Source organism: Colius striatus, chromosome 1 (assembly GCF_028858725.1).
Source record: "Colius striatus isolate bColStr4 chromosome 1, bColStr4.1.hap1, whole genome shotgun sequence".
Taxonomy (NCBI): domain Eukaryota; kingdom Metazoa; phylum Chordata; class Aves; order Coliiformes; family Coliidae; genus Colius; species Colius striatus.
The window spans coordinates 70,175,949-70,191,829 of record NC_084759.1 but is presented as its reverse complement, the minus strand read 5'-3'; the positions used below and the strand labels follow the sequence as shown (position 1 = coordinate 70,191,829).

Below are 15,881 nucleotides of genomic sequence, written 5' to 3'. Positions count from 1 at the left end.
GCCATATTACGGCTGGCGCCGGCAGTCCCCGCTTCCCGGATCTGCGCAGAGCGGGCGGCTGGAGCCATGGTGTTGAACGCAGTGCTAGGGAAGCTGGGCAGTAAGAGAGTGGTGCTGGCCAGCGCTTCGCCGCGCCGCCAGGAGATCCTTACCAACGTGGTGAGTGAGGGAGAGAGGGAGTAAGTGTGGCCGGGCCGCTCGTCTCGCCTCACCCCGCCTGTCCGCGGGCGAAGGGCTCGGTGCTGCCCCCGGGCCCTCAGCCATCGGCGCGGGCAGCGGGCTGAGTGTGCTGGACCCGCCACCGGCTGCCCGTCAACCCCGGGGGCCGGTGGGCCGGGGTGGGCACAAGCCCGGGCTGTGCGGTTTCCCTGCGCCTGTGCCCGCCTGCCCAGCCTGGGGAGCGGCGGTGCAGAGCCCGAGGGCGGCCGGAGCTCCCGGACGGCAGCCGCCGCGTTTCTGTCCCCTGAGCTGCGCGCCGGCTTACATGAGAATTTTAATGGTTTTGTTTTTCAGTCTCAATTCCTCTTGATGAGGTTTTATCTGTTAGCAGGCACGCACGTGCACATCAATTTTGTGTGTGTGATCAGATTAATATGGGTTAAAGTATTTTGCGCGCATGGAGATGGTGTAATCAAGCAATAAAATACTCTGGCTTAAAAACATCGGCAGAGTTACTTCTGGCATAGAACAGAAACGTTTTCGGAAAGTCTTACAGTGGACTAGAATAATTAACAAAGCCAGTGAAGGGTCTGCAGAGCAAGTCTAGTGAGGTGCAGCTGAGGGAGCTGGGGTTAAGCCTAGAGGAGAGAAGGCTGAGAGGAGACTTTGTCACTCTCTACAGCTACCTGAAAGGAGATTGTAGTGAGGTGGAGGTCACTCTTAGTCTCTTCTGCCCAGTAATTAATGATAGGACAAGGGGAAATGGCCTCAAGTTGTGCCTCGGGAGGCTTATACTGGAGATGAGGAAGAACTTTTTCACTGAGAGCCCATTGGAATGGGCTGGCCTGGGAGGTGGTGGAGTCCCTATTCCTGCTGATTTTAAAAGACATGAGGTGCTGAGGGACATGGTTTAGTGGTGGGTTCAGCAGTGTTAGGTTAGTAGTTGGCCTTGATGATCTTAAAGGTCTTTTCCAACCAGAATGATTCCATGAATTAAAAAAATGTGATTTCATTGCCCTTACTTCAGCTACTTAATACTGAAGGTTCTGAAAATTTGACTTAAGCTTCTGAAACGTGTGAAATCTTGATGGGATCAGTGGGGAATGAGGTAGCTGTCTCTTCTTTCTGTAAAGCACCTGTGGAGTGCAAAGGAAGCTGTTAGTAGTCATTCAGACCATGCAGTTCCTGTGGAGGAACATGTAAGTCTCCCTGGACAGGCTGCAGGAAGCTTTTGAATGGCACCTGGATATTATTATGCATCAAATTTTGACTGCTTAGTGTTGCTATTCTTCATGGGACCAGTTGGACTTAAATGGAAAAAAAAAAGGTATATTCTTTTCAAAATACAGAAATGTGTAGAAGCACCAAGATTCAAGTATGCACTCATTTCTTAGAAACATAATATGCCAGCTGAGTGTAGTAAATTTACAGGTATGACCTGAAGGCAAGAAATAGGAAGAATGTTTTTCCTTGGACAAAACCATGCAGAAGCTGTTTCTTATTATCTATTTATCATATGTTTAATGACACAGAAAGTGTGCATGGTAAAGCTCTTGGTGAGAATATATACTACCAGTGCACAAGTGAAGCTCAGTGGGCTCTGTAAAAAAAATGCAGTAGTAGAATAGTTTATGAAGTGCCTAAGTTTTATGCTGTTAGATTTTTATAGCAGAAAAATGGTGAAGTTAGTAATGCAATTAGTTTGCAATAAATAATGAGGGTAAAATCAAGTCAGCACATGAGTTTAAAAGTTCTTTTTGACTGGGTTTTTTGTTTTGGACTGCTTGCAAATGATAATGTATACACCAAACATGGTAATAGGAACAATGTCTTTTCCCCTGTATATTTAGGGGGCAGGGGTGTTAAAATGGAAAGAGCAAAAGTTCAAGTTGCCACTTGCTTAGCGTGTCTATGGAACAACTTTTAATAACAAAATCAGATTGACTGCATTGCTTTCCTTTTTTACAGGGCCTGCGGTTTGAGGTGGTTCCATCCTGGTTTAAGGAGACACTTGAAAAGTCATCTTTTGCAGCCCCTTATGAGTATGCTGTGGAAACAGCAAAACAGAAGGCTCTTGAAGTAGCTAACAGAATGCATGTAGTAAGTTAGCAGCTATTTTGGCAGTGAGATTTTTATCTTACGTACTATGTGTTACTATGACTTAATTTTCATGTCTTCCTTAGATGGCCTCTGAGTACCCTTTCCCCACTGAAGGCAAATGGATGGTTTTCTATCATTTGTGAAAGATAGCTTCCCCAAATGAACTTACCTAATCAAAAGAAGGTCTTGTACCTGCAGTTTGAGCTTTCCACAAACAGAAGTGCCCTGCATCTTTTGTCAGCAGCACACCTAATCTTGCTCTGGGTACATACTTGATAGTTAATTCCAACAGTCAGATGTGTGTCTGGACAGTTATTCATTCCAGATATTTGTTGATCATGGAGGCATGCTGTATGGAAGAACACGATGATGTGAATCTAGTGCTTTGCTGTAGCTTCCATTGAACAGTAGTTCAACTGAAGAGCTGTAACAAGAACAGTTCAGAGTTTGTGAGTATACAGGTGCTGGAGGAAAGCAGAAAAAAGACAAATTCTGTTTTTAAGGATTTTGGACAAAGAAATTTCAGAAAGGAGAAGCTAACATAATTTCAGGTTCTGTAGTCAAGGCACCCATTTTGTATCTTAAATATTATCAAATCAGTGATACAACTTAGACTATCAATGGCATATTTGACTTCTACCCTTGGCTGTGATCACTGTTTGATCATGTAAGACTTTTCTATACCAGAACGTTTTTCAAAGTCTAGCTGTTAAGATCCCACAAAATGTACCATAATAATTTATTAGTAATACATCTCTGAAAGAGTGGAGAATGTTTGCTAAACCTATACCAATGGCAGAAAAAGAATGTTGAACACTCTAAACCAACAGTGTTGCAGGATGTCACCATTTTTCAAAGCAAATATTGCATGTTCTCCAATGTAAATCGTTACCCAGGTTTCTGTCAACTTCTTTTCAGAGAATGGAACAACGATCTTAAACCTAGCCTCACTGATTTACATTTGGCTTTCATTGCAAAACACTATGCTGGCAAAAATGGTACTTTAGAGGACTTAAAATGCTTCTTCATACAGGACTTTTTAATGATGTCTGGAATTAGTTTAGTATTTCAAGCATATAAAAAAACCTTTCTATAAAAGAATTACCTCCCTGTAAACTTTTTAATGTAATGATCACAGTTACAGAAACATTTTCTATCTTCCTGTATTAAGTAATAACTATGTACCCTATTACATGCAAGTCCATCAAAACTCAACTATAAGGACAGATTATAGTTTAAAGCCAAGAAAAGTCTGCAACAGATCTTTGCCTCTGAATTCTTGCAAATGGACTTTGTGTTCCCTTTTGAGATAGATAAGCATAACTAAGGAGAGTGGGATTTCATTTTGCAGCAAAACTTGGCTCAGAAAAATGGTCCTAGAGGGACTGTACTCTCTGGCTTCCAGGGACTGGGTGTTTCCTTTAAAGGAATTCTGTCAGCCACCTTCAAGACCAGGTTGACTTTTAAACAAATGTATCCAGGAAAGAACTAACTGCATTCTCACGAGTAACCTATTCAGGCAAAATTGTAATTTTTAGAGTTGTCTGCTTAAGCCTCCTGTTTTCCTCACTTTTATGTCAGTATAAATGCTTAGCATTTTGTAAACACTGCAAAATGAGAAATACTATCTTGTTTTCAGGTCAGTGTAGAGCTCCACTCTAAACCAGAAAATACATATTTTCTTACCTGAAGTTTTAAAGAGTCTTTCTACCTCAGTTCTTTCTACCTCTTTTGAGAAATACCTTTATGCTTTTGCAGAAACACCTGAGAACACCTGATATTGTCATAGGAGCAGACACTATTGTGGTAAGAAGTCTTCTGTGGTTTTGTCTTGTTTTGCCTAGTGTGGAAAATACTTGCATCTTTAGGTTTAAAGTTAAAGTTTGAAAACTGTGTTCACTGAGAAATTACACCTGCATTATGATGCCTCTTTTGAGTTTTGTGAGTGTGGGGTTTAGAGAGTTTTTTTCCCAACAAGGCAATTTTTGGTATCTCGAGTGCCAGAAGCCTTGTTGCTGTTTTTGTGGGGACACTTAGTATTGCATAAGTTTTGCCTTGAAGCCTCTGGTATGTATGGAAATTCTGTTCTGGCAAGTGTTGACTGTCAGGAAGTTCAGATTGTGTGAACCATTCAATGTTGTGCCTTGTAGTGGGCATCACTTTATACCTGTCATCTCCACAGAGGCAGTGAACAGTTGAGGACAGCAGAAGTTGAATTATCCTTTTGTTTGAGAGCTGCAGCCACTGGAGGATAGTGTCACATTCATCATGTGCTTGACACTAAGTTATCTGTTTTACTGAAGTATCTGTGCTTCTTGCTTTAGTAGACTCAGATTGGAAGCCCTGGCTGAAATCATGGGTTAAACATAATTTCTGTCCTCTTTCTGACTTAAGAAACAGCACACTCACTCTGTCTTTCTCTTTAGAGTGTGGATGAACAGATCCTGGAGAAGCCAGTTGATAAGCAAGATGCATATAGGATGCTATCAAGGTCTGTAGTTTTAAGTAAGATTCTAAATGTGTATATTAAGCTGTCTTAAAAAGAGCTGTACAGGTTTTTTGATGTATAGAGATCTGTGGACACAAATGTTTTGGTCATTTTTAGGTAGCATAAGCCAGCTCTGTCACTGAAAAAGTTAGACCTACTTTTATGTTACCCACAACTGCTTGCTCTTGGCACTTCACCGTATGAAGCTGATCAGGGATAAAAGAAACAATTTTATTTTCACTTGGATTACTTTTCAGAGTCACCTCTCAGAAGATGGTATGTATGCTTAAGCTGCTACTGGACAGGGAGATAGAGAGAAATCACGATAGGAAGGAGAGCAGAATCATTGTAGAAGTAGTTTGCGGCTTGACATTTCTTGTACATGTGATATTCTTGCATTAAAATACATATGATATGTGTTCATGGACAATTATTTTGAATTCTATAGTTTAACTGAGGAAGAAAAATATATTTCCATCACTGTTCTCTATGGATAGTGGGCTGGTGCTTTTTGAGACTTCTGCTTTTTTCATAAAAGGATGTTTTCCCTGCAAGATTGTCTATTATCTTGCAGCATTCTCTTTTTTTGAGAAACATCAAATAAATAACTCTATAGTCACCTCCTTTCTGAAGCGTGAAATGTGGTGAATCCTTTAGTCATTGCTTTGGTTTTATACAGGGAATACAGGAAAGGTGCACTGCTCGTTTCACCAGCGTAACATTGCATCTCAGGCTTCTCCTGAAGAGAAAATATAAGTGGCTTGGTAGATTTTTGGAGTTTTGCTCTGCAAGTCTACTGGATTTTTTTTTTCATTGGTAACTTAGGCTGATTTTTTTCTTTAATCCTTTGTGACATGTTACTAATGTAAAAGCAGTCTTAAAAAAAGAGACAACAGCATACATTATTAATAGGAGATTCTCAAAGGACTCTATTTGGTAAGAGATTTCTCACAACTGTTTTTGCTTGAAATCATGCCAAGCTGGGATAGTTCAGAAATTGATTATTCTACTTCTAACACATGCAAGTGGTTTTGCTTTTTTGGTGGCTTTTTTGTTTGCTTCTGAAGTTCAATAGGTCGGTCTCTTAATCATTGAAACTAAATGCACTTAAAAGATAGTTTTTTAGAACTCTTTTATTTTTTTTTCTATATTAACAGGAAAAAAATACAGACTTTTGATCACATTAAATAATAGCCTGGCTGATCTTTAGGACACTGTTTCCTAATTAGCCTCTTCAAAGATTCACGTTCTCATGATACTTCTGTTTCCATTGCTTACACATCAGATCTAGTGCTTACACGCTAGATTTGTGGCCCTCAAAAATAATTGGGCCACGGTGTGGCGCTCTGGAGCCAGGACAAGAGGGCCCACGGGTCTGAGGGAAGGGAATGTAAACTCTCTTCTGTTACTCTGGCTGGCCACGGAATCCCTGGGGTCAGACTGGATGAAATGAGTATGTAAGTTGTAGTCGCCTGTCGCTTGTTTAGGCTAAGTTACATCACCTAGCTATTTATTGGCAGCTTTTCATGCTGATTAGCTTTTTCTTAGATGTGTAAAATAGTCACTTCTCCCCATGTACGGTAAATTCGCTGATACCAGGGACTAGTTTTCCAAATTGTGAACGTTGGCACAAGTGAGATTTTGTAGACTGGGAATGACTAACTCTCTTGAGAGCATTTCTTTTGTTTTGCCAATATTTTTTACCTATGTTGAAATAAAATTTTAAGTTATTTAGGCGACACGTCAGAGCCATCAAGTGATGAATTAATGTAATGGTCTATTTCTCAAGCTGTAGTAAGATGAACACATGGAAAATCTTTACACTTGACAGATTTCATAAAACTCTTGTTTAATGTTTTTTTTTTCCCCCTCACAGGTTGAGTGGGAAAGAGCACAGTGTTTTCACAGGAGTGGCAATTCTGCATTGCAGAAATAAAGGTACATGTGGCATTTCATTAAAACTCGGTATTTTCATTAAAATTTATTCCTATAAGGACTTGTACAAGTGAAGAAACAGGATGGAAATTTTTCATCCACAGTCTTTCTACTCAAGATGAGAATCAACTTATCAATTTATAAATTGAAAACTCCTCACAAAAGCCAGCCTTCTTAGTGTATTTGGTTTTTGCACAGCAAGGAAGATGACAAAATACAGCAGACTTTAGAAGTACTGTCTCCAAAAGCTGTGGAACTAATTAAAAGACCAGTCTAAATTGTGGAAGTATTCAAAATTAAATTCAAGTAAGGCACTACATACAGACTATGGGACCAAGCAGAGTCTGATCCATATGAACTTTGTTCTTGTGTCCTGTTTACACTGGCTGATGAAAACAGGTCACTGCAGTGTCTGTAGTTACTTTGTTTTCAGTAAATACAGGGAACTGTAGAGACAGTTTTTAGGGAATGAGTAAAATAATAGCTTAATGCTTCAGACTGTTAATAAACTGTAGGGAGCAATACATCAGTGTTCTTTATCAGGTAATATATATAGTAAGCAAGTGGTTTTTATGAGATTACCATTGGTATAATTTGAGTGTTTAGTTTGAGGAACTTACTCTGATAATTACGCCAATATTCTTTCAGTGGAACTTTTATAAGGATCATTTCTCTGAAATGTCAATAGACATAATTTTTCTGTAGACAATTTATTTACAGCTTCTAATCTCCACTGGAATGATTGGTCTTATTTCTTGTAATAAGGTCAGTGATCCAGGACCGTTCCTAATATGCTAGTACAGTAGAAAAAATTGCTGCAAAAGAAGTAAAACATATTATCAAGGAGTTCCTGTGAGCAAGCCAGTAAGAAAAATAATGCCTTTGTTTACTCTAGGTGGAAAGTAGAAATGCACACAACTGTAGTACTGGTGCTATGACTGCACATCTCATTTTAAGCTTACAAATTTAAGACATATCATATTTAAATGAATAACACACTATAAATTGCATATTCCCCAAGCAATGCAATCAATAGAAGAGTTTTCTAGAATACAGTTTTATTTTATCATTACCATGCTGCAGTTAAGTACAGCATATATGTTTGAGGTGAAATGTTTGTCTTTAACAGGCTGGTTTTTTTATCAATACTGAAAGATATAGTAAACTGTCTTCATATGCATAGTTGTTTACTTCAATCCGTGTCATTAAATATTTTTCTACACTAACACCATCAGCAGTTGGTTATTACTTGGTCTATACCGTGGATTTTTCTTGGCTCCTCCTCAAGAATTTCCACCACTATCAGAATAGCAATAACAGGAGTTGCTGACTATAGAAAAGAGTAGACAGAGGTAATCCATAAAATGTACACTACTTTGTGCAAGACTGTTTGTTGTGGGAAAGCTTCCATCTGCAATAATACCAGTTTTACAGTGTACTACATGCCACAGAGTCCACACCCAGGCCTGCAGCCCTTTATTGCACCTCAGGCCTTCTCTCAGCCCTTTCTAAATGCAGAAGTCTGAAATAATCTTGTTATTTCTTGAGAGATTATGTGGAAATGACAGTGGTGGCCACTGATGGGACTGGTGGATGCCAGAGTGTGGTACAGGTGCAGTTCCACATTCGCATTCAGGAATTTGTAACATATGAGACTTCAGAAAGGTCAGCTCCACAGCTTGTGGTGTTAAGCCATAGAATTAGAAGGGTCTTTGTGCCCAGTGCTAATGTATATGCTAGCAGTCCATAAATTTGTGTCCCCCACACAGGGAGAGCAACATTTTAGCTCCAAGACGGGACTGCAGAGATTGAAAATGCAAACTTTTACCTTTTTTTTGGAGAAGATGAATCTACTGTACCTAAAAGGCATTATTAGTCATTTCCCACATCCACATAGTATCTTTAATTTTTCCCAAGCAAAAACACCAAATTAAAGTGAAATAAAGCTGTGATGTCAACATTCTTCACTACATTTTTATTTCTAACAAAGTCTTTTCCTTTTGTAGATAATCAGCTAGAGACAGAAATCACTGATTTCTATGAAGAGACTAAGGTAAAATTTTCTGACCTGTCTGAAGAGCTCTTATGGGAGTACATTCATAGTGGAGAGCCAATGTAAGTAAAACTTTGAAGCTGTCACACAGTACTTTAGAATAGGCCACAGAATATGTTATTAGAATCATAGAATCATTACAGTTGGAAAATACTCTTAAGGTCAACCTAACCCACATCCCTCAGTACTTTCTATACATTGTTTTAATATCTCTAGGGATGGTGACTCCACCACCTCCCTGGGCAGCCTGTTCCAATGCTTAATAACCCTCTCAGTGAAAAAGTTTTTCCTAATGTCCAATCTAAACCTGCCCTGGCACAACTTAAATCCATTAGCCACCAGCATAAAACATTTTGTCTTGTTTTCTGTGAAATTTTGCTGTGTGTATATGATAAATGATACCATGGATGATTCAAGGTGAGTATTCTGTTCTTATCTGAAGCTGTTATTCCTCAAGGCAAAGTGAGTTTAGTACTCTAAAAAACCTAAAGTGTGAAGATGGTTGAAATACTCCGGATTAGAGCAGGCATTCATGCAATATACTGTTACCTCTCTCTTAACAGAGACATTTGGGGAGATTGGATATTTGGGGCAATGGGTAGTTCTTATTATAAACCAAATTAATAAAGTATTAGATAATCAGGGTATTGGAGAACTTTATTGAAAGAAGCTAGAACTCACTTTATTTAGTTTATCGAGGTCATGCTGCTCTGATGCAAGAAACACTGACTTAAATTTCTCTTATTCTTTTAGCCAGCTTATGCCTGTTCCTATGTCATAATTTTCTCTTGGTTTATGTGTTTCTGCTACCCTTGTATTAGTTAGTTACATTGATTTCACAGCAGAGATTGCAGCATTGATTTCACAGAAGAGATAGAATGAGAATAGAATGCCTAACTACTCCTAAGATTTAGTTGATTAGGTTATAGTACTTATTTGGAGACAACAAGGGAATGTTTTTGACTTTATGGAATTTGCCTTTCCTGTGTGTTAGCTGAAGCTTGCTGGAGGCGAATCAGGCCATAGTTAGCACTATGGACTTGCATATCTGGTGATCTCAGGTGAACTTTTAGCTCTGTAACTTCAATCTGACTGTAAGAATATCAGTCATGGTGTTTTTTGGAACTCACTTGTACTATAAAACAACACAGTCATGTTTTACTGGGAAAAGAGAAACAAATGTAAACTTTGGATTTAAGTGTTTATGTGTTAATGAGGCATATTTTCTGAATATTATTAAAGAGACTGAAGCGAAATTGGATTATGCAGAGAGGAATGTTTTGGCAAGAGCACAATTTGTTACAAAAATAGTTAACATTTTTGGAAGGTGATCTTTAGTATGCTACTGATCATAAGGTTTGAAGGAGAAATGGCTATGGATTTTTATGAAAATATGTTTGAATATTCTGATTATTTTCTCTGGAAAAACAAAGCTTTAGCTTATTTTGTGGCAGCAAAAGGGCTCATGAGCAGCACTGGGTTTCATTCTGCTAAACACAGGGTGTATGACAGCAAAGGTTTCTCAGGGATCAAAGGTTCAGATAGCGTATTTCATTATGTTCTGGTGCAGAAGCCAATTAGTGTCATAATCAAGAGGACAAGAAACATTTGCTCTGGCCATGGGGAAAAAACTAAATACAGCATCCTTTAAGTTCTGCAAAACAGTAAGGAGAAGTTTCACAGGGAGTTTTTTTTTTGTTGTCCCCTGATCCATGGCTAGTCACACTGTTTACCCACTTATGTGCATACAGGTTTTTCTAAACGCTGTTGTAGTTCGAGTAACCATTTGTTTATTTTTTTGTCCATTTTTTGTTAATGGTGGTTTGATTTTGTGAAGTCACATAAGACCATGGTCACATGAAAAACGAAAATAAAATGGACTCTTTTGTGCTCTTGGTGATTGGATTGAGTTCTCTTGATAGAAAGGACAAAACATAGAAGTCAGTCACTGGTGACAGGGACTAATTCTCAAAGTATCTAGCTGACAAAGTATAATAAGGAAGGAGGGAAAATTGCTGTCTCAAGGTAGACTATGATGAGGCTATGAAAACCCTCAAATTCTGGCTGCTGAAAGGTGACCTTTCCCTTTCTGTTTTATTTCCATTTCTGTTTCCAACCAAGGATTTTCTGCCTGTTGGCGGGGTCTTGTTCTTCTTGCCTGGCTCTCCCTTTAGAAAGGGAACTGAACCATAGTAATCGTAACTGGTTTGGGCTTGTGTAATAATTAGTTGCCGCCAGCCTCTTTGACCCAGCTTTTTGTTTTGTAATCTTTCCCTTTTGAGCAACCCTGCCTCTACTCACAACTTCCAGTCTGAAGATCCTATGTGGTTTTTGGTAGCTCTGCTCTGAATGGTGGCAATGAAACTGAAGGACCATAATGCACTCTGGGAAAGAGGTCATTACAGAGGCTGAAGCTCTACAGTTTCAGGCTTAACTACAAAGTGATAAAATGTGAAATGTCTTTCTTCCCTTATGTGACTTCTCTTAAAAGTTACTTCCCTCAAAGCTATAGCAAATGTATCTTGTAGATTTTATGAATAATTATGGTCCCACAACATAAATCAGTTCATGGATAGCTTATCAGCTTGTGGGGTAGAAGAGTAAAAATCTTTCAGGGACAGAAATACAGAAGTAAGGGAAGCTGCACTGTTCTTATACTAGAATTAATTGATTGGTTTGAACCTATCATGTTGCTACAGTTGACTCCCCTGTATGTAATAGTTGTCCTACATTCACCAGTACTTACTAGCAAATCTTTTTCTTGTACCTACCTATCTCTGCTGTTTTGAAAGTTCCTTTCCAAATGGAAACACATCTCTGAATGGTTCCATGACATGTGTATGCTGACTTGGCGTCTACCTGTCCCCTTTCCCCTTTCCTAAGATAGGCGACCAAATTCTGCCTCTGCTTACCTCTGTCATGCTAGTGGTTTTTGTGTCTCTGCTCTACAAAACCACTAACTTCCATATTTCAAGGAACTAAAGGTGGGACTTGTCTAATTTTTAGATATGTGAAGATAATAAAGCTTGGATATGCAATCAACTAACTGTTTATAGAGATGCAAGAAATTAGTGTACAATGTCTGATGTACTTGAAATTTTTGTTTCAGTAAAGATGAGTTTTGTCAGTGATGTATCTATAACTTTCTGACTGTTACTGAATCCCAGGTAGTAGCTCAGATGGACTGTGTCTAATGTGGATGAAATTTGTTTGTATTTCTTCAAGACATGTCTGGACGTTTCCTGTGCGACCTGATCTAGGCAGACCTGCTTCTGCAGGGGGAGTTGGACTAGATGATCGCTAAAGGTCCCTTCCAACTTCTACCATTTTGTGATTCTAATCTGGCAGTGTGGGCCAGGATACATGTATAACTCAAGTGTGTGTTTTGCCTTTGGAAAAACACCTAAACCAATCTCCTTTGATCTGTAGAGCATTAGTGTTAGGTAGCGCATCAGTGATTTCTTTGATAGTTAGCTCTGTTGGACAATACAGATAGAGTATACATGGATATACTATTTTGTGGCATGACTACAGTTAAAGTTCTGCAGCTAATAAAGGAAACATGTTTGTCAAGAGTTATTTCTATTTTATATCTTTCATAACGTTTTTTTCTCCCATTGTGTGTGTGTGATTTAAAACAAACAAAATAACCAGTGGATGTTGCACACATTCTTGCTGTGTGTGGATTGGTTTTGTTTGTTGCTTTTTAATGCATGTATGTTGTGCACATTCCTAGTGAAATCACTATCCCTGTCAGTTACTTGTCAGAAGAATGTTTTGGTTGCAACAGTGATCTTAAAGCTTGTCAAAAGAACTTTGAAGTAAGTTGCACTGGTTTATTATAATGCAAAGTAACTGATGCTGTGCACAATGTTACAAATGAAGCATTAATGTTGGTACTATGCTAATAAAAACTGGTTCTTGGATTAGCTGGAGTTAGTTAGAAGAGCTATGTAAATAATGATATATTTTTAGGTTTTAGCATGGAAGACACTTGTTGAAAAATCAATAGAATTGTTATTAACTGCATAGGCTCGTGCTTTTAAACTAGAAGTTATAACTGTATTAAAGAATCCCACTCAGGATCCAAGGCCACGTAAAGTTCCATGTAAAGTAAACAAGATGCAGTCAATTGTGTTAACATCCTTGTTGGTAGTATGATACCACTAGTTTTGATGGTCACAGGGGTTTTTTTGCCTTCCTATCAGCATATACCAGAATTACTTCATCCTAATGGACTGCTGCTTTTAATAAATGAAAAGACTTGTTAGTCATTAGAATATTCCCTGATTTAGATGGTTTAAGTCTTAAATATGTTGGGAAAGAAGCGATAAATTAAACAGTGGCAAAGCTACACAGTAGTGCTTTTACAATGCAAGATTCAAGGAAAAGCCCTATTCCTTAGCTTATGGCCATTCAAAAATACCAATTGCTGGGATACTGATTCCTCTAGGAGAATTCTCCTAGGAGACTATCTGAAAAGGAATTGAGAAATAGGTTCTAAAAAATCTAAAAAACTATTTCTGATGAAATCATAAGATGAAAAATCTGCAGTCTTCTTTGTGTAGTAACCTTTCATGATAAGTTTGTGTGATTCCATACTATCTGAAGTTAATAGATCTGAGACTCAGTGACCTTTGATTGCAAAGCTTGCTGACTTAGGCTTTAAAGTTCTGGTGCTATCATGTAGCAAGGATACTTCTAACTGCCTCATTCCTGGAATGTAAAAGTAAAATTGTTGGGTCTGCTGCAGCTTACCTGCCTGGGTGTGTTTCCATTCTACACAGTGGAATTTGCATAATTACACCCAAAGACAAATCAGATTTTCAAGGTTCCTTTCTGTGAAAATACATTCCTGTGCCAAATTACTAGTATTACCATGTAATAGCACAATTGTATTACCATGTATTAGCACAATATCATGAACCACAACTCTACTTACATCTGAGTTAGGCAACGATCAGATAGGGCTGAACGGGGATAGTAGTGGGTCTTGTATTTGAATAAATTGTTCCTCTCCAAGAAAATCCTATCTTCCTGAATATTTTAGGTATTCCTAGGATTGAGATATGCAAGACGCATACCAAAATTGTTTGAGTTCTAAGTTGCCTTCTTCAGTGTGAGCTCTTTTTGGAGCTACCATATTCCTAAAGGCTCTTCAGCTTCTTGTGGAATAGAGCTAGGGTTAGTGTGCCACTGACTTGACCCAGTGTTAGTGTTTGTCTCGATGCTTGCTGTTACCTTTTTGGTAGTTAGAACTTGGAGAATGCTGGTATGGCAACACAGTCTGACTGCAGGCAGCTGAGTTACCTCTTGCTTAGGTGATTATGGCACTTGGACCATCTGAAGCATAAAGACCTTAGGCTACTCACCCTTAGTAGAAATACCGATCCTCATCTTGAGATTTCTTTTTTATATTAAAGTATTGAGCCTAACTAGTAGATACAATCCAGCTCTAGCTTGAGTACAACAGTCTTTATTCTAGAGTCTGCAGTATTGATGGATTACTTGTGTTCTGTGCTACATTTGCTCTTAACCTTAATTAGATATGTGGGGTTTTTTTTCTTTCTACCCCCCCTCCAGGGACAAGGCTGGTGGATATGGAATCCAGGCCCTCGGTGGGATGCTAGTTGAGTATGTCCATGGAGACTTCTTGAATGTGATGGGATTTCCTCTGAATCACTTCTGCAAAAAGCTAGCAGAATTGTACTATCCACCCTCTAAACATAACATAGAACACAAAAAGTATGACTCTATCCCTTCGGTGGACACTTTTGAAAACCTCAGTGATGGAGAAGGTGAATCTTCAAGTTTCCCAGAGCACAAAGGTGCTAGTAAGCTGGACAGCAGTGCAATATGTTCCTCAGTAGTTGTTCACAATTCCGAAAGCAATACCGCTGTCAGAACTGGTTTTATGGTACCTTCGGAAAATCAAAATGGAGTGTCAGACAGCGCTGCAAAACCTCCGTCTAAAATTCTAGAGCTGATGGATGGGTTTAGAGCTTCAAAGGTAAGGGAAAAAGCAAAACTACTCATTACATTGCTGACATAGAATTGTTTCATTGGACTTCAATATATAGCAAGTAGTAACAAATACTTGATCTGAGGTATGAATGTATTAATTAGTATAAAAGCAAGTACCAGAGAATCTTGATAACTGAAACTTCTGGAATAGTGCAAACATTGTTTTGTTTGGTATTTGCCTTTATCTTTTCTGTGAAACTTCAGTTATCTGTTTGAAAAAATGTTTGTCTGTGTAGAGGAAAAAAACAGTTTTTGGTTTTTTTTCTTTGGATCACAAGAGCATGATCAGACAGGAAATTACCTCTAAATACTCTGCAAAGAATGCATTGAATACATTTAACTTATACAACTTAAAGCTGTGACAAGAATTGTATGTGTTGTATTTCCTTTCTAACTTTTGGGGCTTTGCATTAGAATTCTGCAGAAGATCTTATTTTTTTTTTATTCCCTGATAATGGTTATTATACTGCTTAGTGTAACAGATACACTTAGTAATAATCCCCATGCAGTATCTGATGGAGACGTAACAGCTTACAACTAGTGTCACATGCTCTATCTAGCAGCCAAGCATGATGAGAACTGAGTAGCTGAGTATTTTATGTACTACCAGGTTTTCTACTCACAGTTTCAGTGTAGTAAAGACAATAGTGAAAAAGGTAAAGGAGAAACCAATACCAATCATTCTAACAGATCAGTGATCTCCTTCAAGTCATTCATGTTTTAGGATGAGGTGAAAAAACTGCTAAAGTTGCTGTGAAATGACAAACCGGGAACTAAAGATCAACAAATTTGAGGGGGTGTGGAGAGAGAAAATTTGAGGGAAATGTGCAAGACAGTGGATGATGGTTTTGGTGAAGCAGTGGGAAGCTGTACTTGGATCTGAATGAAAGCCATTGTGTGGTCACTGGAGATCTGTGGGTGTGCTGCTTATAGGTGTGCAAAGCAGCATTGAGAGATGTGGGTAGAAAAATAAAGCAGCTTTGAAATTGCTGCTCTTTTGGACTTCCTTGCATATCCATAGGGAGTGAGTGAGTGATGTATTTGAATGGGTGAGATGATGCTTAGCATTTCTTCAATTTAAATAAAAAAGTGGAGAATTGTCAGCATTTTGTTACATATGTA

At 38.6% G+C, this 15,881-nt stretch overlaps 1 protein-coding gene across 2 annotated transcripts in view; it reads left to right on the top strand.

Moving 5' to 3' along the window:
- The window catches only part of ASMTL (acetylserotonin O-methyltransferase like), a 30,801-nt gene continuing 14,920 nt past the window's right edge, over positions 1-15,881 (top strand). For both annotated transcript variants that reach the window (XM_061998432.1, XM_061998442.1), the window contains exons 1-7: positions 1-159; positions 2,128-2,259; positions 4,018-4,065; positions 4,686-4,750; positions 6,624-6,685; positions 8,689-8,797; positions 14,319-14,745. In XM_061998432.1, coding sequence (XP_061854416.1) covers positions 67-159; positions 2,128-2,259; positions 4,018-4,065; positions 4,686-4,750; positions 6,624-6,685; positions 8,689-8,797; positions 14,319-14,745 — 936 coding nt within the window. In that variant the 5' untranslated portion in view covers positions 1-66. The remainder of the gene's footprint in view (positions 160-2,127; positions 2,260-4,017; positions 4,066-4,685; positions 4,751-6,623; positions 6,686-8,688; positions 8,798-14,318; positions 14,746-15,881) is intronic.